Here is an 18,213-nt window from a genome sequence, read left to right as displayed (position 1 = left end):
TGCATTTTTTATTTTTATTTTTATTTTTTTATAAGGAGTTTATCAATTGATGGCGAGATATTCGTTCTTGTACGATAACGGAAGGGTCCCTCCGGAAATTTCAGTTTTTTGTGCCGCAAAACAGGCCAACAGGCTAGAAGACCACACGCAATTAGGACAACACAGGGTCTTAGATGCTTCGGCCGTAATTCTAAATAATCATAGTCTTGCACTGATTTATTACTTCGGTAATTTCTCAGTATCGTAATTCGCAAACGCCCTCGCAGTTGATCAGAATATTTTACTCTTTTAAAGCATCTTTTGATTATAAAACCGTGGAGAAATGTGTGTGGAGAGAGAGCCTTCGTGGCTCAGTCAATATAGACGAAGACCTGGGTTCGATTCCCATCAGTGACGTGAGTTAATCGGTCTCATACGGAGGTAGGCTGTGTTTTTCGTCCCCCAGAACAGGCAAACTGACCCGTGAACACACGCATGTACAGACGTAGGACACACCGGGAGGGCTAACCACCTTATCCTCGATACGTTAGCGGTTAAGTGAATAGAAATCCTCGACACCGCAAGGTAAAAGACGAAGGAAGGAGTAATAAGAAGAATATATGCAGCGATTTAAGACGCCTCCGTTTAGAAATCCCAGCGAAATCTTCATACAAATTTCGTTTTACTCAATTCCCCGTTTGTTGTGTAAGGAATGAAAATTTTATCTTCTGCACGAAATCGGAACGAAAGAAATTTTCCGAATAGACTACCGGATGACGCAATTGCCCTCAATACAAAGTTCCTTCCCCACATGGAATAGAGTGGATTTTTCGCTATTTGTTTCATGTTTGAACCTTGCGTTAATGAGAAGTAATGCATTGTAATGTGTGCAAATGCTGTTTGCAGTTTCTTCCTCTATTTAAAAAAAAAAAAAAAATGGCGAACTTCAAAGAAACGTGCCTGTGAGTTAAGTTCTGTTTCAAATTGAATGGAGAGGGGGGGGGGGAACTCGGAAATAAAGCAACAGTTGTATTGTAGAAGAGCCCGAAATCTCGTCATCCGAAGACGACCAGAATAGCTGAAGAAGATGAAGAGATAAATTGCTGTCTAACCTATTTGGCTATTTTCTGTTTTCCTGGATTTGATCAGAATCTAGAAGTTGAGAAAATAACACTTTGCATATTAACAAATTTCCGATAAAAAGAGGCTTGTCAGTCAGGTATCTTTAAAATCTCATACTGGCTACTGTCAACACCTGATTTCCTGCATATTTATAAACTTTTCTTCTTTGCATACAGTGTGCTACACAAACCACTTCATATGCAAAAGAGGGAGGGGAAAAAAGTAAAAGGGCTACATACAAAAGATATACGAGTTGCTGTAGTCAGATTTAATTCCGTTTTTTTTAAACAGTTTCGTTTTTTTTTTTTTTTTGAGATTTTCGCAAGGAGGCGTGAAAGAGCTTTAATTTTTGTTTTAAACTCGGCGAAACTATTTCAGAGATAACTTGTAATGTTGCAAACAGTTCCTTGTCAGAAAAAATTAAGAGACAGCCAAGTCGGTCTGGTGCACCAAAAGTATGATAATTATTTTCTTTGTGAAGGACATGTATCATGAATTCGCTCCTGCAAACCAAGAACATTACTCAAGTGTTCTTGGAAGTTTAAGGAAAAATGTTCCATCACCAGAAAAGTGACACGTGGACTTCATCACGACAAGGTTCGTCCTAAAGCACACTGCGTTGTCTGTGCATACGTTTTTAGCCAAGAAAATGTTCTTGGAAGTGAAAAAGTGATATATTAGCTTGAAGGATGAAGAATTGAGCAGATATAACCTCATATGTAGTGTGTTGAATGCACTTTCAAAAGGAGACCATTACCAACGGTGTTTTTAGCAGTGGCAAAGATGCTGAACTCTAAAAATTCTCAAGGGACTACAGGTAGAATAATTTTGAATGTTTATTGAAGCAGGGAAATAGTTGAGTTATTAAATCATCACTTTGCAAAAGCATATCCAGGATATCAATTCATGGATTATGGGAAAATGTGCTAGGGAATTAGCATTGCCTTTGACCTTTGATTGGATGACAGGAAATTAATGAGGCAGGGACTAGTGGACTGTGACTCAAAGTGCAGAGAGGTATATAATACCGAAAGTGGTGAAAATAGCTCATAGGAGCACCTGGTTACAGAACACTTGAAAGAAAGGTTAATTCTTTATAAGACTTTGATACGCTCCCAACTGGACATTGTACACAGATCTGGTCATCTGGGTTTTTTGGGGGGGGGGGGGGAATGTAGAAGAGGATGCAGAGGCAAGTAAACCAATATGATGGCCGATTTGAAATCACTGGCGGATGGACAATTTTGCCTTCTTGCGACATCATCAACAGCTCCATACGAAATGTGAAGATCATGAACCCGAGTTCTCTGATTTTGTGGGTGCTATTCAATTTTTGAAATTATTTTTTTAAAAGTATTGAATGAGAAAATATAAGAATATTCAGTGAATAATTTAGCATACGTACTCACTTAAGTAGATATATAGTAATTAAAAAAGCAATAGCAAGCTTCATTTTAAAAATAAAATTATAATTTAAATGTATCGACGTTACTGTTAAGCATTTTCAAACTAAAGTTTTTCCCGCCCTTTCTCTAAGTTTTTTAATATTCTACAGGAGGACGCGACTGCCAATACACTGCATTCTTACGAGAAAAGTTCTTGTTAACATATTTAAAATCTCTTTGTTTTTTTTTTTAAGCTTCTGTTAAATGAATTAACTTGCTTTTGCAAAAAAAAATCTTATCAAATCTAATTCTTTCCATAAATAAGCTTGACCTTTTATGTAGTACTGTTAATAAAGTTTTAATCAGTTATAAAAAGTAACGCGCGTTGTCATTTTTACATCAGTAGGATAAGATTTTAATATACCGTAATTTAATGCGACATAAATAATTTATTATATGTCAGCGTGGCCAATGTAATAAAATGTGAACCGTCAAACACAATTCTTACGTGCCAAAATTTACGTAACTCTGACTCTAGAAGCTGCAGTTAAATTTTACATTACAAATATTTTTTAGGATATGACGCTAGGTGGCTTTTGTATAAATTTAGAAATTGAGCGCAATCTAAAGCAACCAACAGATAACTTTATTTTGGTGAAATAGGAGTCTCTACTTATTGGATTGCAAACGAGTCAAGTGTTTGCCCACCTTAAGCACAAAGAAGCCCACGTTATGGATTACTGTAATGGAGGGATGGGAGAGGAAAAAATCGCAATCTCGAGAGGAGTTAATTCGCATATTATTATAAAATTGGTAGTGGTGCTGTTTCATGTTATAATAATGATACAATATGCAGATGGACTCTAAGAAACATATGTAAAAAAATGCTTTCGTGATCTTTCCTTTTTCATGAAATATATGTTAAAATGAAGACATCTGTAAATTATGTTTTGATAAAAAAAATTAAAAACATGAAATATTAAATATAAAATGTCATTTTTGGAAACCTATTCATAAAAAACAAATAGCACACAACTAACCAATATAGTTTAATATTGAATTTTTGCAAAGTATTATTAATGCGAAGTTTCGTATTCCAATCCATAAACTTTTGTTTCACAGGTTTTTGATTGAAACTGATTCAATGCATCGCTTCCCCCTTTTTATTTGTGGAAGGGGGGGGATCATAAATAGTTCACTAATTCAAAAAATTGTATTGAATCGCTAAAGCTAGTTTTCATGAATAAAAATTGTTCGAATGTTCCGAAATCCAAAAGCGCGCACACTTCTATTTTTGTTTTAAATCATAGTGATTTTATGATTCCTAACTGATAAAAAGGACAAACAATAATGAAACTGTTTGTTTTAATTTAATTACAGAAGAATTTAATTACAGAAGCAGTGTCGCTAAAGATTCAAATATTCGCATGATAAAGGTGATCAGCCAATCGCGTAAATAACGTTGATAATTAAAATTAAAATTTAAAATTTAAATTTATAATTGCTCACATTTTATAAATGTGAGCAATTATAAAGAATACCGAGAATTTAATTATAAACGTCAATTTAGTTTCCTAGATCCGAAACGACCGTAGGTTACTATCCAAATAGCGACAAACTACACCCTTATGGGTAGTTTTATAGTTGTGTTTATCACAGGCTTCTTGTGTGTTAGATAAATTTGGTCTCGTTGGCTGCCTGGTGCCTGTCTGCTCTTCAACCCACAAGTCTTGGATTCGAATCCCACTGTGGGCATGAATGTTTTTGAATGTCTTTAGGTGGGAGCTGAATTTCATGCATGAGAGATTTAGTCTTTCGCGGCTTTACATTAAAAAAAAAAAAAAAGCCACCCACTATCGAATATTGAAACGTCTGTTTGGTAAAACATATTTAATAAATCTTCGTTCGTAAATCCCAAACAACAATAAAGATTTGTTTAGCTGTTGATCTGGGAGCTAAAGTTTGGTCCCACCTGATATATTAAACTTTAATGGTGTCACTAAATATTTTGACATACTGTACTGCGTGTGAGTAGGGAGCGGTGGCGGCGTAGCTAGGGGGGAACTTTGAACCTTTGCAGTTGATTCTAAAATACAGTCTCGAGAACTCATTCCCAAATATTGTAATACTACTGCGAATTTTCCTCACAGTTGCTGTAAGTGTTCCTAGTTGTGAGAGGAGTTTTTCTAAATAAAATTGATTAAGAATTACCTACATTACTATGAAATGGACTTCGCCAATGTCATCGACAATTTTCCTAACAGAAAAGCAAGAAAAGTAACATTTTATAATGTTGGAATTAAAGTTTTACTTCAAAAATAAACATAATGTTTTAATTTATTTCCCTATACGTCGTTTTGACTTTTTGTAGTATTTTTGGTGTATATTGAGAGCGGCGGCAAACTCAGGGACTACCACTGGCGTCAGAAGCTCTAGATACGCCACTGGTAGGGAGGTAGATGATATAAGCCTGTTATCTAAGTTAAATATTACTATGAAACACGATACAGTATACGTTGCTTTTGTAATGTAATGTTAATGTGAGTCTGCAAGATTTAAGGTAACCAGTGGTGTACCACAGGGATCAGTACTTGGTCCACTGTTATTCAATCTGTACATTAATGATATTGGGAAGGATTTGACAAGCGACATACAACTGTTTGCTGATGGTGCAAAGATAGGTAGGGTAATCAGGAATGCTGCTGATGTGCAGTACTTGCAGAATGATTTGAATAGGCTGGAATTGTGGGCATGGGAAAATGGATGTCAGTAAATGTAAAGTCATGGACTTTGGTGACTAGATATCCAATGTCGTATTATATCGGTGGGATTATGTTAGAATCAAACTGATGAGGCTAGGGATCTTGGAGTGTTAATAGATAGGAAGTTAAAGTTCAGTAGGTCATGTAGCAAAGATTGCAAATACAACTCAAAAGATATTTGCAATGCTGAAACAAAGTTTGACATGTAAAGATAAGGATGCCATTTTGCCTCTTTACAAGGTCTTGATAAGACCTCACTTGGACTATTGTGTGCAGGTCTGGTCTCCTGGTTTCTGTTGTGATTCTGATATATTGGAGAAAGTGCAAAGGAGAGTGTTAAAAATGATATGAGGATTGTGGAATGCTGATTATGAAGACAGATTGAGAATTTGTAAACTGCAGACACCAGTAAACAGGAGAAAGAGGGCTGATATGATTGAAACTTACAAACTTCTGAGAGGGTCATGCAGGATTTCAGTTTGTGGAGAGTGGGGAAAAGGATGAGAGGGCATCCTTGAAAGCAGAGAATGAATGGGGTGAGATCTAGATTTTTCTCTTAGTGCGTGATTGGAATAGATTGCCATTGGATGTTGTGAGCATCCAAGCAGTGTGAATGAATTCAAGAATAAGTATGATAGCTGGTGTGTGTAGTATGTGGCCTCCCTCGATGAGTCCCTGACTCTCTGGAGTCTCTTAATAATAATTGCATCCGAAGTAATGTACAACTCGCAATGTATATAATACTTGATCAGGAAAAAAAAAAGTGAATGTTTGTAAAAAATCAGTAGTTTTTCTCCTCCCAAATTTAGGCAACATTCAAAACAACAGCAAGAAGTATACCCCATTAATGAAATTACAGATAATTTTCAAAAGGTGTTCCTCCCTATATTATAATAAAGGATCGTATGCTACTTTTCATGTAAAATGTAATGTTGACGATGTATGAACGATTTTGTTTTTCGAAAAGTCTTGCGTAACTAATTTTAAGAGTCATGCAAGATGTGACTATCATGTAGCGAGACTGATTTTATCGAGTAGCTTATTTTGTGAGTACTGCATGCAGAGTCAATGTTTCCAGCTGCACTATAAATAGTCTACTGCTAATTATTATTACATTATATCTTCTTAGCGTCCTATGACTCGACTCGTTGCATCCTATTTTTTTTTATCTCATAATTCTGAGAGGGGAAAAAAAAAAAAAACTGCTGCCGTCGTATGAGATTGGCTAGTTCACCTTCAGTTGAAATAATCCATATAAAGAGAATTGAACCCGTCTTTGCTTCTAGAAATCACTTTGAAAATATGCACACTAACTATCACTCATATTTATGAACAGGCATATAAAGGAATTAACATTACGTAAATTTCAAAAATATTCGTTCTTCCTCGTTAGGAAGCCTTAGAGCCATCATCTTGGTTAATGAAACCGTAATTTGTTTTTCATTATGAAGAGAAGCAGTCTCCACTCTGAATCGCATCTTTTAAGTTTCCTCGGTAAACAGTAATTATAGTGATGTGTATCGAGGAAGAGCTCACTACTAAAGAAAGGAAATGGAGCAGCGAAAACATCCCCCACCCCCACACACATATTAGGACAGCAAGCTGCGAAGCACACGTTGACAGCATTACGTTAACTCAGCCACTTTTGGAAGCGGCCTTCACAGAGCCGTACTACAAGTACAGGTAACCCTCGTATAACGCGGTCTACAAATTGTAGTAATAATTTATCTTTTCATATATTTTTCAACGCGCGACTTAAAAATCAAATTTTATCTTCGTTAAATTTGTGTCCTCCCGTATAAGTAGCGAATTTATATTAGGGGAAATACCCTTTAGCATTCATGTACGTCAATTATTTACCGTATAAAGTGCTTAGTGTTGAAAATTGTCTTCGTTTTCTGCGGGGAAAGCGCATTAAAAATCATAAGTGTGTTAATCTCGAGCTGAGCACTTTATTTTCTGGTGAGTTACATACAATATGTAATGCTTTTTTTTTATGTAAAAAAAAAAAATAGTAATGGCCACTTAGAGCGCTTTTGCGATATGGTTAAAAACGAAATTAGTGAATTAATTGATGGGGAAATAGATTTAAATGAGGAGGAACTGGTACAGTTAATGGATGACGTCGAACCAAATGGCGGAAGTTCTGCCAAAGATTCTGATTGTGATGAATCCGTTAAGGAATTCAGTTTAAAGAAATGAGCAGAAGGATTGAACTTGGCGAGAAAGTTATTTTACGGATAATGATCCCTCAATGGAGCGCTCGGGAAAATTCACGAGACAATTGGATATTTGTTTAGCTCCGTATTATTATGAACTTAATAAAAAATTGCGGCATAGTGGTAAGCAAGGTCTTATTACCGACTTCTTGATAACTAAACCAGCCAAAGTATGCAATGAGAATTATGCAAATGATGTCCAAGAGATTTCAAGTGATGATGACGTCCAGCCGCTCGTAAATAAAGAACATGTACGAAATGTTCGTTTTGAAGACAGTGATTCCGATTAAATTATGCATTTATTTCTAAAGCATTTTATGCATTATAAGCAATGAAGTTTACGTACAATTTATATTTTTATAAGCGTACACCATGTGTTTTGTTTTATAGTTTGTTTTCTTAACTTACATGAATTACCAGAATTAAATAAAAAAATATTTTTGTTGGATATGTCATTGTTGTTTATTTATATAATTAAAAAAAAAAAAGATTTCGGAACCTAACCTTACTTTTTCTATGTGATCTGAGTCTCACATAACGCGATTTTTATAACGCGGCATTTCTATGGAACCCAACATCCGCGTTATACGAGGGTTACGCGTATTATCCTTTTCAAGTATATATATTTATATTTACCGCGATGTCAACCCATTTGCTTTCCTATTGACTGACCGTCCCGCTATGATCAGACTAAATCCATATTTAGTTATCGCATCGAAATATTTTCTAATGCGAATCCACCCACCAAAGATTTTAAAACCCATCGTGCATTATTACCCGAGTGAGCTAAGGATTAGCTCATCCGAACGCCCTGCTCTAGGCCAAACTGTTTACTTCATATGATGACATATATTGGTACCTGCCACATCATGTGCTTCTTACAATGTTGTCTTCCTTCAAACGGATAGGCTGATATTAAAACTATGGGCGGAATAAATACAATTTCTCCAGCAGTAGAAATTGTATTTACCTGTTCGAGTTGTTGCTTCATCATCGTATTATGGGCATAGTCTCACCACTGAAGCAGCAATCGGAAGTTTTTATATAAAGCCCAAGTACTTAGCAGAGTGCATGGAAGTTTTTCATCATTCACGAGTCACTTGCCAATTAATTCCGAGGAGGCATTCCAGGAGTGTTTTGTGAATCGCAGAATTCCACAAGAATATTTTGATAGCCTTATCGTTATTCGTGCCGCATTTTCAGTTTTGGAGCTAACTTAAACATCGCTTTTTTTTATTTTTATTTATTTTTTTTTTTACATATTCCTCAAACCCTAATCTAGAGACCAACCATTGAACTTTTTAAAGTCTCTTCAGACCTCCAATAAGCAGCACGGGATCTTATACCGAACCATAAAACTGATTCTAAACACGTTCATAAACACCCATCCCCACGGCTGGATTCGAACTCGCAGCTTGAGAGCGTGTATGTTAATCAATCAGGCCAGCAATGCCTGTTATTTTGCCAGCCTGGTTGGCCGAGTGGTTAGCGTATCTGCTCTCCAGCCTGCGAGTTTCGAATCCCGCCGTGGGCATGGATGTTTCTGATTGTCTGTGAAAATACTAGTGGTGGACGGTAGATGGCGTTGGTGTAGATGATGGTAGTTGTGATTCGCTGTAGTTGGTGGAGACGGACAGTTGTAGAGTAGTGCTCTTGATGAGTCTTTGGAGGTGTCGCGTAATAATAATAATAATTTTATTTACGATGACGGCATGATCAGTACTAGATACTTGAATAATAACAGAGTTGATACTGCCTTATATGGTAGTGCAATTAACCTAACACTTTACATTAAGGTACAGTAAACCCTCCTATAACGCGTTTTCCGTTCAGCAACATTCCATCAACTTAATTGGTTTAAGAAGATTCTCTATAGCATGAATTTATCTATGTGTTAAATTTTTACAGTTGAAATTAACGGGGAATTCCCTTCTTTTTGGTGAAGGTACATCACCATTTTCCAATTTCAGTTATCAGGGAATTCCCCTATAAGCGAAGAAACGATGCGAGATTGTTCACAGTGCTCTGTTTTAATGCTTAAAATAGACCGTATGATTGGCTGTTGCGTATTTGCGTGATTTTTTTTTTTTTTTTTTTTTTTTTTTATCCAATAGCGCTGCCGAATTTTCACTGTTGCAACCACCCACTTTGTCATCAATTTTAAGTGCAACTTAGTAGGAAACTGTCTGTAAATCCGTGCAGACGTACATATCACGATTAGTGTTCAATAAAGTGCCATTTGCTCGCTTAATTTGTGTTATCGTAATTGGACAACATTACACAATACTGTAGGTAATATTTTTTATTTGTTGTAAAATAATTGTTAACCCCAGGTTTGCATAATGTCAGACACAAAAGAAACAAGAAAACAGTTAAAAAGAAAGTTTATATCTCTTGAGGACAAAATCCAAATTTTAAATCGTTTAAAGGGTGGAGAAAAAATATCGTCTGTTGCAAAATCGATAAATTTGAATGAATCTACAATTCGAACCGTAGAGAAAAATGCGGAAAAGATAAGGAAAACTATGTCAGATGGCTGTCCGTTAGGTGCGAAACATTAATATGGTTAAAATGGAACGAGCATTGATGATCTGGTTGGAAGCCTGTATAGCCAAAAAGATTCCAATGAGTGGAAATCTTATCAAATCTTACGCAGAACGAATCAAACTGATTAACAAGTGATTTTACTTACTTCCGAGTTTCACTCCACGCGGTACGAATCAATCTGATTCGTACTAATTCTGAGTTTCTTATAGCGCGGTTTCCATATAACGCGGCACGAATTAACCTGGTTTGCACGTTAAATCTGAGTTTCTTATAACACGGTTTCCATATAACGCGGTACGAATTAATCGCGTTATAGGAGGGTTGACTGTAGTGCTTTTTAGCCTCTTTCGCCCGCTTAACATTCATCATTGAAATGAAATAAAGGAGTACATAAATTTCGCGATGTTCCTATTATTGACTCCCGACACTCCGGTCGGAGAATATTGTATTACGTCGTGATTTTAGAAAAAAAAAAAACGCCTAATAGAAAGGAGAGTGCTCTTTTGTATCCAGTTGCTTGAGTGAATTAACATGCTAAGGAAACGCAGGATCAATCAACTACGTTAACAAAATGAAGCTAAACTTCATTTTTAGAACCTTCGTAGCTCAGTAGATGCGATTCGGTTTCGACGAAGCTCTTTCGGTGTGAAGACCTACCTTTTGAATCCCATCCTAACGGGCCTTAAAGGCTTTTTGATAGAAGATGAATTAGCCAAATTAGTCAACTCGTATACGGACGTGACTTGCTTTTATCCCCTGAAAACTCGGCTTTTTCACTCAGCAAATAGGCAAAACAGCCAGAAGAACAAGCAATTTACACACACAAACAAACAACACGTTATCCTATTCTAATAAGCTATGGTTGCAAAAGACTCATAAAGAGAACCATTAACGACATTACATAGTAATACAGCTATCAGACATGTTTCTGATAAAGACGGCAAATTAAACCCTACCAAACTAAAACATGTGCGATACGAATTTGCACACGTTTTAGTTTGGTTGGGTTTAATTTGCTTTTTTTTTTTTTCCGTGTCTGCACGAGATCGATTCTTACCAAACAGTCAGGTGTATATTTTACTTAAGAGATGTTGTTGGGAAAATAAAAAGCGTTCTGCATTTAGCCATTAAAACTCTCACATAAAACTGTTATATATAGAGACAACCGGGATAAAACGGCACTAACTTAATCACATCCCCTCTCCAACAGAAACTGCTGTATAGACCAAGCAAAACCATGTTGCCGGTGGTGGAACATATGATTTTGCTTGACCCCCCCCCGTCGTTAACATGTTAAAACTAAGAAATATATAGTGAATGTGTTTCAGACATTATGGAATTCGGTTGAAGGGAATTAGCATTTCAACTCAACTGTTGAAATGCTAATTTGTCTTTGGTTCGCGCGATCTTTTGTTAATACCGCACCAATCATATGCAGTTCTTCGCTGCTCTACGTATCTCAAGTCTTGTAAATTACTGGTAATTTTTGCTTGAAATAATGGGAAAGAAGATGAAGCTATTTGGGTAGATGACTTTGACGATGCCCACAAAGAAACTGTTCTCGATGCCAAAAGTAGTGATAGCGAGTAGGAGCTTCTTGGTAAGTCGCACCATTTTCAGTTTTTTTCTGAAAATTCCCGCACGTATCTCCAACGCGATTTTTTAGCTTTAATTTTGGGAAAAAAGTTAAGAGTAATATTCGAGTAAATACAGTATTTTTTTTTTTAGCTTTCAAATGCTTACGTATGGATCATTGGTTAAAGATTGGATTTATAAAACCCCAAAAAAGAGAGCAATATAGCAAATACAAGTAGTTGTAAGCAACAAGAAAAGGTTGATTTTGTATCTGGATCAAATGAAATTGATAAGAGTGTGTCGTCTGACATCTCTAGACCAGTGCTTCCCAAATTTCTGGATGTCAGGGCCCCTTTGAAAAAATTAAAATATTTCACGGCCCCCTCGAAAAAAAATCGTAATAGAGAGAGATATTATATTTATTGTATTTATATTCAATACAAAACATACACAGCGAATATTGCAAAGATCAAATACAAATATTACATTTTTTGCCTCTTACCGTTTGGTTCTGAAGACGATGCGGGCTGTTCTGATAAAATATGTCCTTTTTTTTTTTTTTGAGTCTGTTTCTGCTTCTTCTGATTGTTCGCGGGATTTTTTATTTTTATTTTTATTTTTTATCAGCTATTTATCCATCTCAGGGTTAAATTTTTTAACGTAGAATAGATCAAATAATATCACCACTTACCGATACTGGCACACCATATACCGATAACATGAAATTAGTGAATATTACCTGAATAAGGGAATCCCCGGACCAGGAACATTTTTCTCTTTTGTGACTTTTCTCCCTTTACGGTAATTAAGCCTAACGCGAAACAGACAGCAAAGGCAGGTTATTAAAACGTGCATATGATTGGTGCGGTATTAACAAAAGATCGCGCAACCGAAAGATAAAAGCAGAGCTGACAATTGAGTTCAAATGCTAACTCTCTTCAACCGAATTCCATATGTGAAACTGCCATAATATTCATTATATATATATATATATATATATATATATATATATATATATATATATATATATATATATATAATTAGTTTTACACTTTTACGAATTTTGTTCCGTTACTGCCTTGGGAAATCGAACTCGCACACATCTAATTAATAACAATAGTTTTTAGTTAGATACTATGTTTGCTGGTGCAACATATGGTTTTGTTTCAGTCTATACAGCATAGTTTCTGTATGAGGGGACATGTGATTCATTAATTAGTGTGTTTTTATCCCAGTTGTCTCTAATTGCACTTTTTGTTGAGAAAGATATTACACACTCCTCATACCTCATTCACTGGCATAATAAAAATACTTGTTTTTATTGCCTCTGCAGTATAGTGACTGTTGTTTACCACTGCAAGCGAGTTACTATCTCCCCACATGAACTTGTTGAAGCTTTTTTTCATGTGTGAAGTATATGCGAAACTTTTATTGGTAACAGAAAACTAGCTCGGATGACAGTGATAATATAAAACGAGTTTTGATATGTATATAAAGTCAATATCAACAGTCCCTGATTACGAACGCGTGAAGAAAGGGACAGGAAGATTTCGAGCTTCCCTGGAGAGCATTCGAAGTAAATACAATTAACCACTGCTTTGAAATGAAACATACGAATAAGCAATATTTACTAATATGCATTAAGCGCCGAAATACGCAGGAAGCAAAGTTTGTGAACCAACACCAATGTGTGAATTTTTCCATTAAAATATAAGAAAAAAGAAATAATAAAAGTTAAATACGTTTCTTTTAAAATAAAAAAATCTACTTAGTCTTAAAACATTTTAAATTTGTTTTCATTATTTCACGGCCCCTCAACAAAACCTACGGCCCCCAAGGGGACCGCGGCCCACAGTTTGTGAAGCGCTGCTCTAGAGAACCAAAATTTAAAAATAAATCATATTTTTTTGTTTACATGAACATATAAATTCAAATAAAATAGATATTTAATTTTAATTAATATTTTAAATTAATTAAGTTTTAATTAATTAGGGGTACTTGGTAATAATGAAAATTTAAGAAGGGGTACGCGGATATCTGAAGTTTGAGAAACACTGGCTTATGAGATTGCCCAACGGCAGCCAGATACTGCTGTTTTATTTTCATCATTTTTTTTTAAATTTATTTTAGCGTCTATTCATAATTAAAAGGGTAAAGAATATGTTGGTGATAGTTATGTGTTTACTTCCGCTTCTCTGGAATCAGTACTGTATTTTTCAGCTATTTCAGTCTTGTTCTGTTTGCGTACATTACGTCGAAAACTCGGATTCTTAAGACGCATAAATTCCAATTCTGTAAAATGTGTCGTAATATGGAGAAGAATCTGCTATCAAGCCTCCACTTTGTTGCTATGGGAGGATTGATACGATCGTTCTTTTTTGGTCAGAGACGCGAGGAATTTTGTCTACGCTTTTAGACTAGGATGAGCAGTTGCAGTCCCTTCTGTGGGTAACCTGGCATGCAAAAACAAACCTAAAAGATAAATACTATTCCCTCGGTACTACTGTATTGAGTCAGCATTACTTTTCACGTGTATATAAGCGAATCGAACAGCCTGTTATTTCACATGGTGTGTGTGTTTTTCAAAAATGAGCCAAAACCAAGTGAAGTTTTCAGAGCACTTTATTTCTAGATCCGTAATAGGTTACTTTGTATTTAGTAACCAGACAAGTAACAGGTTACTTGTGTTTAGTATTAATCTTTCTTTTTTTCATTTATTTCTTTTCACTTCAACATGGCAGCGAAACAATTCGCTACCAAGCTAAAAATGATGAAAGGTGGCGCGACAATCGCCAACGTGACTTTGGTTTAAACATAATAAGTTACATAATTACTACAATAATAAAATTTAAGAAGACACACATATATATATTTCCTGTCTAGGGCAACTGACGAATTGTATTTATATTCTTGCACAGTCAGACTGAAATCAGGACAACGAAAATTAAATAAATTACTGAACTTACAAGACTTAGTGGGACGTGAACTTCAAAAAGCATGACAAAACAGAATCTCACCATCTACAGATCGTTCAGATATAAAGAAGACAGCTGCAGAATTGGTGTTTACGGGGGGGGAGGGAATCCTCTTTCAAGAAGATGGTGTATGACATCGAACACCGTGTTGACAAGGGTCTAATAGCTCGGCTACTTTCTTCTTGAAAGGGACATCTTGGTTGATGTTTTTGTGGAGATGCGACAACAATATTGACAGTACTGTATTCTACAGCTATCGACTGTTTTATTAAGGTAGACTGCTTGGATAACTGTAGGCAACGGACTTGAACGTGTCTTTCCTACACGCCCCGGATTACACTTAAAATCACCATTAGAACGTAAACTAGTTTACCATCAATAGAAAGTAGCTATAATACAAAAGAAATAATAAAAAGAAAATAAGAAATAAATGAAACGTACTCAATCAATTTCAGATTATCTTTTTCTGATAAAACGATATTTCAAATGTGATTTTTTTTTTTTTTTGGTTATTTTTAGACTTAGGAACACAGAAGCACTTTCAGAAGTTAAGCTATGAGGGTTTTTTTTTTTTTACAAAATTCATAACCAATGTCATCCATTACGATTCAAAACAAAATCTCAAATCAAATGATCAAAACGTAATCATTAGGTTTAAAATATGCGGTAAGAGCATTATTTTCATTAGAATCCGCGACATGCATGTCGGATGTTGGCTTCTTTGAAGTTTTGTACAAAGAAATGTTTTTCCACTTTCTGGAAAAGTGAATCGGATGATTCACCGATCGAAACTGGAAAATGGGGTCTATAAATAACGCCTATTGATTTCCTTTCGGTAACATCAAGGTGAACGTACCAAGCGAATTTATTTCTTAACAGTCCGTGGGTTATCGCGAATAACGAGCAAGTATTTCACACCAAACTCTTTATAGGAAAATGTCTTCGCTAAGAAGTAAGGCAACAGTCAAAAAGACCAGAATTCCTAGTTAGTTTCTAACCAGGTTTCAACTAACGACAGAGAACAGAAGAGCGCGGTATGATTGGTTCTTCATAAAAAGGGTTATAAACGCATTTTTATCGAATTTTCTTCCTACTGGCTTCGCCATACGAATACTAAAGAACCTTTTAAGAGGACAAACACGGGTATTTCTTTCTCTTGACTGATCGAAAAATTGCGGTAAAAAAAATCAAGGTATCGCTTGCAAATTACGAATCCCGTATCATGAAGTGAATATTGGTGTTTGGAAAGGGAACCATTCCTCTGCCACAAAGATTATGGCTTTATTTTGCCATTTTCATAATTCCCATGAGAAACATTCTTCCTTCCGGTAAAGACACTGACTGAGAAGAAATCATTTTCAATAATTAGTTAACAATTCTTCAACTTAAAAGAAGCATAAAATATAAGTTTTGAAACTTGCTTAATTTCAAAATACGAATAAATTGCTTTATATATTTCGGAGAAAAATTTGGCACGGTAAGTTTATCAGTCATAGCGCCACCTGATGTCATATGTCGGATTGAGATGATTTTGTAATACGCTAACATTTTTTTTTTATAAATCCAACTTCAGAAATTACAATTAGCTTCAGAGACAGAAACCAAAACGCTGTAATGCTATTACAGGAAGCAGCTGGGGTAGGGGGATCTACACGATAATTGTAGCAGTGTTGTTCTGCACATACCACCTTTTCGTGGAAAGATCAATTGCATCAAGGTACAATCATTAAAAAAATCAGATTCGTTTGAATAATCAAATAATAATAACAATGGTTTCCTAATCTCTTTGTGATTAACGAAGATTCCAGCAATTCTACACGGACAGGGAAGCAAAATGGAAATCGGAATAAGTTCCATTTATAGACGACCCCAACAGGTTTTAAGAAAGCAGTATTTTAAGAACGTCTGACAAGCCATCTTTGGAAGTTTTCTGAGGGTTGTCTTCATTCATCACAAGGTCACTTCAGATATGGAAAAAAACTGTCGGGGTCGGCTAATACCTGGTCACTTGGGATCCTTCCAGCGGGATCATCCTAGGCACAGAGGAAATAATCAGGGAAACGACCACAAGGGGGAAAAACAGACTGCTGCGTTTTTTCTCTCTAAAAGCAACGTTCACAAAAATACATAAAAAACGGTGTCGCAAACTAACACTGTGAGGTCCCCATATCTTGGGGCCGCCACATATATATATATTTATCCTTCAGGAACACAGCGAAATCGTGTGGTTTTTTTTCGTCTAGCTTTAACCCTGTCGTTAGTCCGACCACACGTGTCCAATGCATGGTGTCGTAGAATCTTTACAAACGTTCCCTCATCCTTGGATAGGCTCACGTGGGATTCTTCAGAATTCTTTTCTGGCGGAAGTCGTAGACACTGCGACAGAAGAAAACCATCTCTGCCGAAACACATCCCCACGGTAGTCTCCCGTAGCGAAAGTAACCTTCGACAGGGTCAGGAACTGGACATGATCGAATCAAGCCTCCGTCTTCCATCATACGAAGGTGAGCTCGGTATCTGGAAGAGAAGTGGAGACGTTAATTCAGTTTAGGTTTTCGTTTTTCCGCATGAAAAGACGTACAACGACTAAGATAAAGCACTGTTCCGATTATGGCAAAAACGTTTAAGCAAAGATCAAATACCATCAAAATATATCAAGTTAAAGAAATGTAAGGTTTCGCGAGTAGATGAAGCTAAGCCATTTCCCTGGTTAAGAACTTAAAATATAACCCGTTGAAATGTTTTTCTCGTCATGTAGAAAAATAAGTAGCATAAAATAGTGAATGAATACTCGAAAAATAATTTTTAAAAAAATGTCTAATCCTATCTTATTGAAAAGATCGACAGTAAAGTAGACATTCACATTGATGCATCAAAGAAGCGTTTTTCGGTCTAAATTAAAATTTTGTAAAAAAAATTTTTTTTAAAAATTACACTTAAAAGACTGGACAAGTGCTCATTGAAGGGGGGGGGTGCCGTCTTTTACTTATATAAGACGCCTACTTCAAAATAAAATAAAAACATTAAAATTGAGAGGGATAAACGCGAGTCAATATTTGGAAATCTTATCCTGAATACAGCTGGAAAAACAGACTGAAGTTCTTTGAAATTGACTTTCTTTTCGAGATATGCCCCACCCACACAATACAATTGGTAGAAAACAACGATCCTGGATTACCCATCACTTTTTCTCTCCGTGGCATCATTTAGGAAAAGAGCTGCTGATAGAAAGGTTTCTTGTATTCAGTGAGGATGAATACAATAATAACCGAAGACGTCAGTCCAGTTTGCAGCAACGACTTTTTCTATACTGTCACACTGGTGGGCCCACCTTCAGCCGACAGTTTTTTTTTTTTTTTCTTTTCTCGAATGACTATCTCGGAGGGAAGCGTACGAAACCGCGCCTACTTTCCCTAATGGATTCGAGCCAGTTCCAACTGCACACGCCTTCATCTCAAAGGTGGCATTTGTGCATGCATTTTATGTGATACGTCCTGTTGAAGTTTCCAATGCAGAATCTCCTCTTTGACTAAGTTACTCTGCTTATTCTGTAAAATTCAGTTGCTATCAACCATTCTGAAATGTTTGATTTCCTTTCTTGCTTGTTTTGAATTGTAGACGAACAATTCAAACGGCTATGAGGCCAGTG

The 18,213-nt window shown here is 36.0% G+C and overlaps 1 protein-coding gene across 5 annotated transcripts in view; it reads right to left on the bottom strand.

Moving 5' to 3' along the window:
- Nucleotides 1-14,193: 14,193 nt before the first annotated feature.
- Nucleotides 14,194-18,213, bottom strand: part of LOC150097606 (uncharacterized) — a 446,553-nt gene continuing 442,533 nt past the window's right edge. For all 5 annotated transcript variants that reach the window (XM_090406901.1, XM_090406900.1, XM_090406899.1 and 2 more), the window contains one exon: nt 14,194-17,081. In XM_090406901.1, coding sequence (XP_090263027.1) covers nt 16,895-17,081 — 187 coding nt within the window. In that variant the 3' untranslated portion in view covers nt 14,194-16,894. The remainder of the gene's footprint in view (nt 17,082-18,213) is intronic.

This window comes from Typopeltis vanoorti, chromosome 17 (genome assembly GCF_054136105.1).
Source record: "Typopeltis vanoorti isolate ZY-2024b chromosome 17, IOZ_Tvanoo_1.0, whole genome shotgun sequence".
NCBI classification, from domain to species: domain Eukaryota; kingdom Metazoa; phylum Arthropoda; class Arachnida; order Uropygi; family Thelyphonidae; genus Typopeltis; species Typopeltis vanoorti.
The sequence above is the reverse complement of the archived record's forward strand: the minus strand, read 5'-3'. Positions and strand labels throughout refer to the sequence as shown.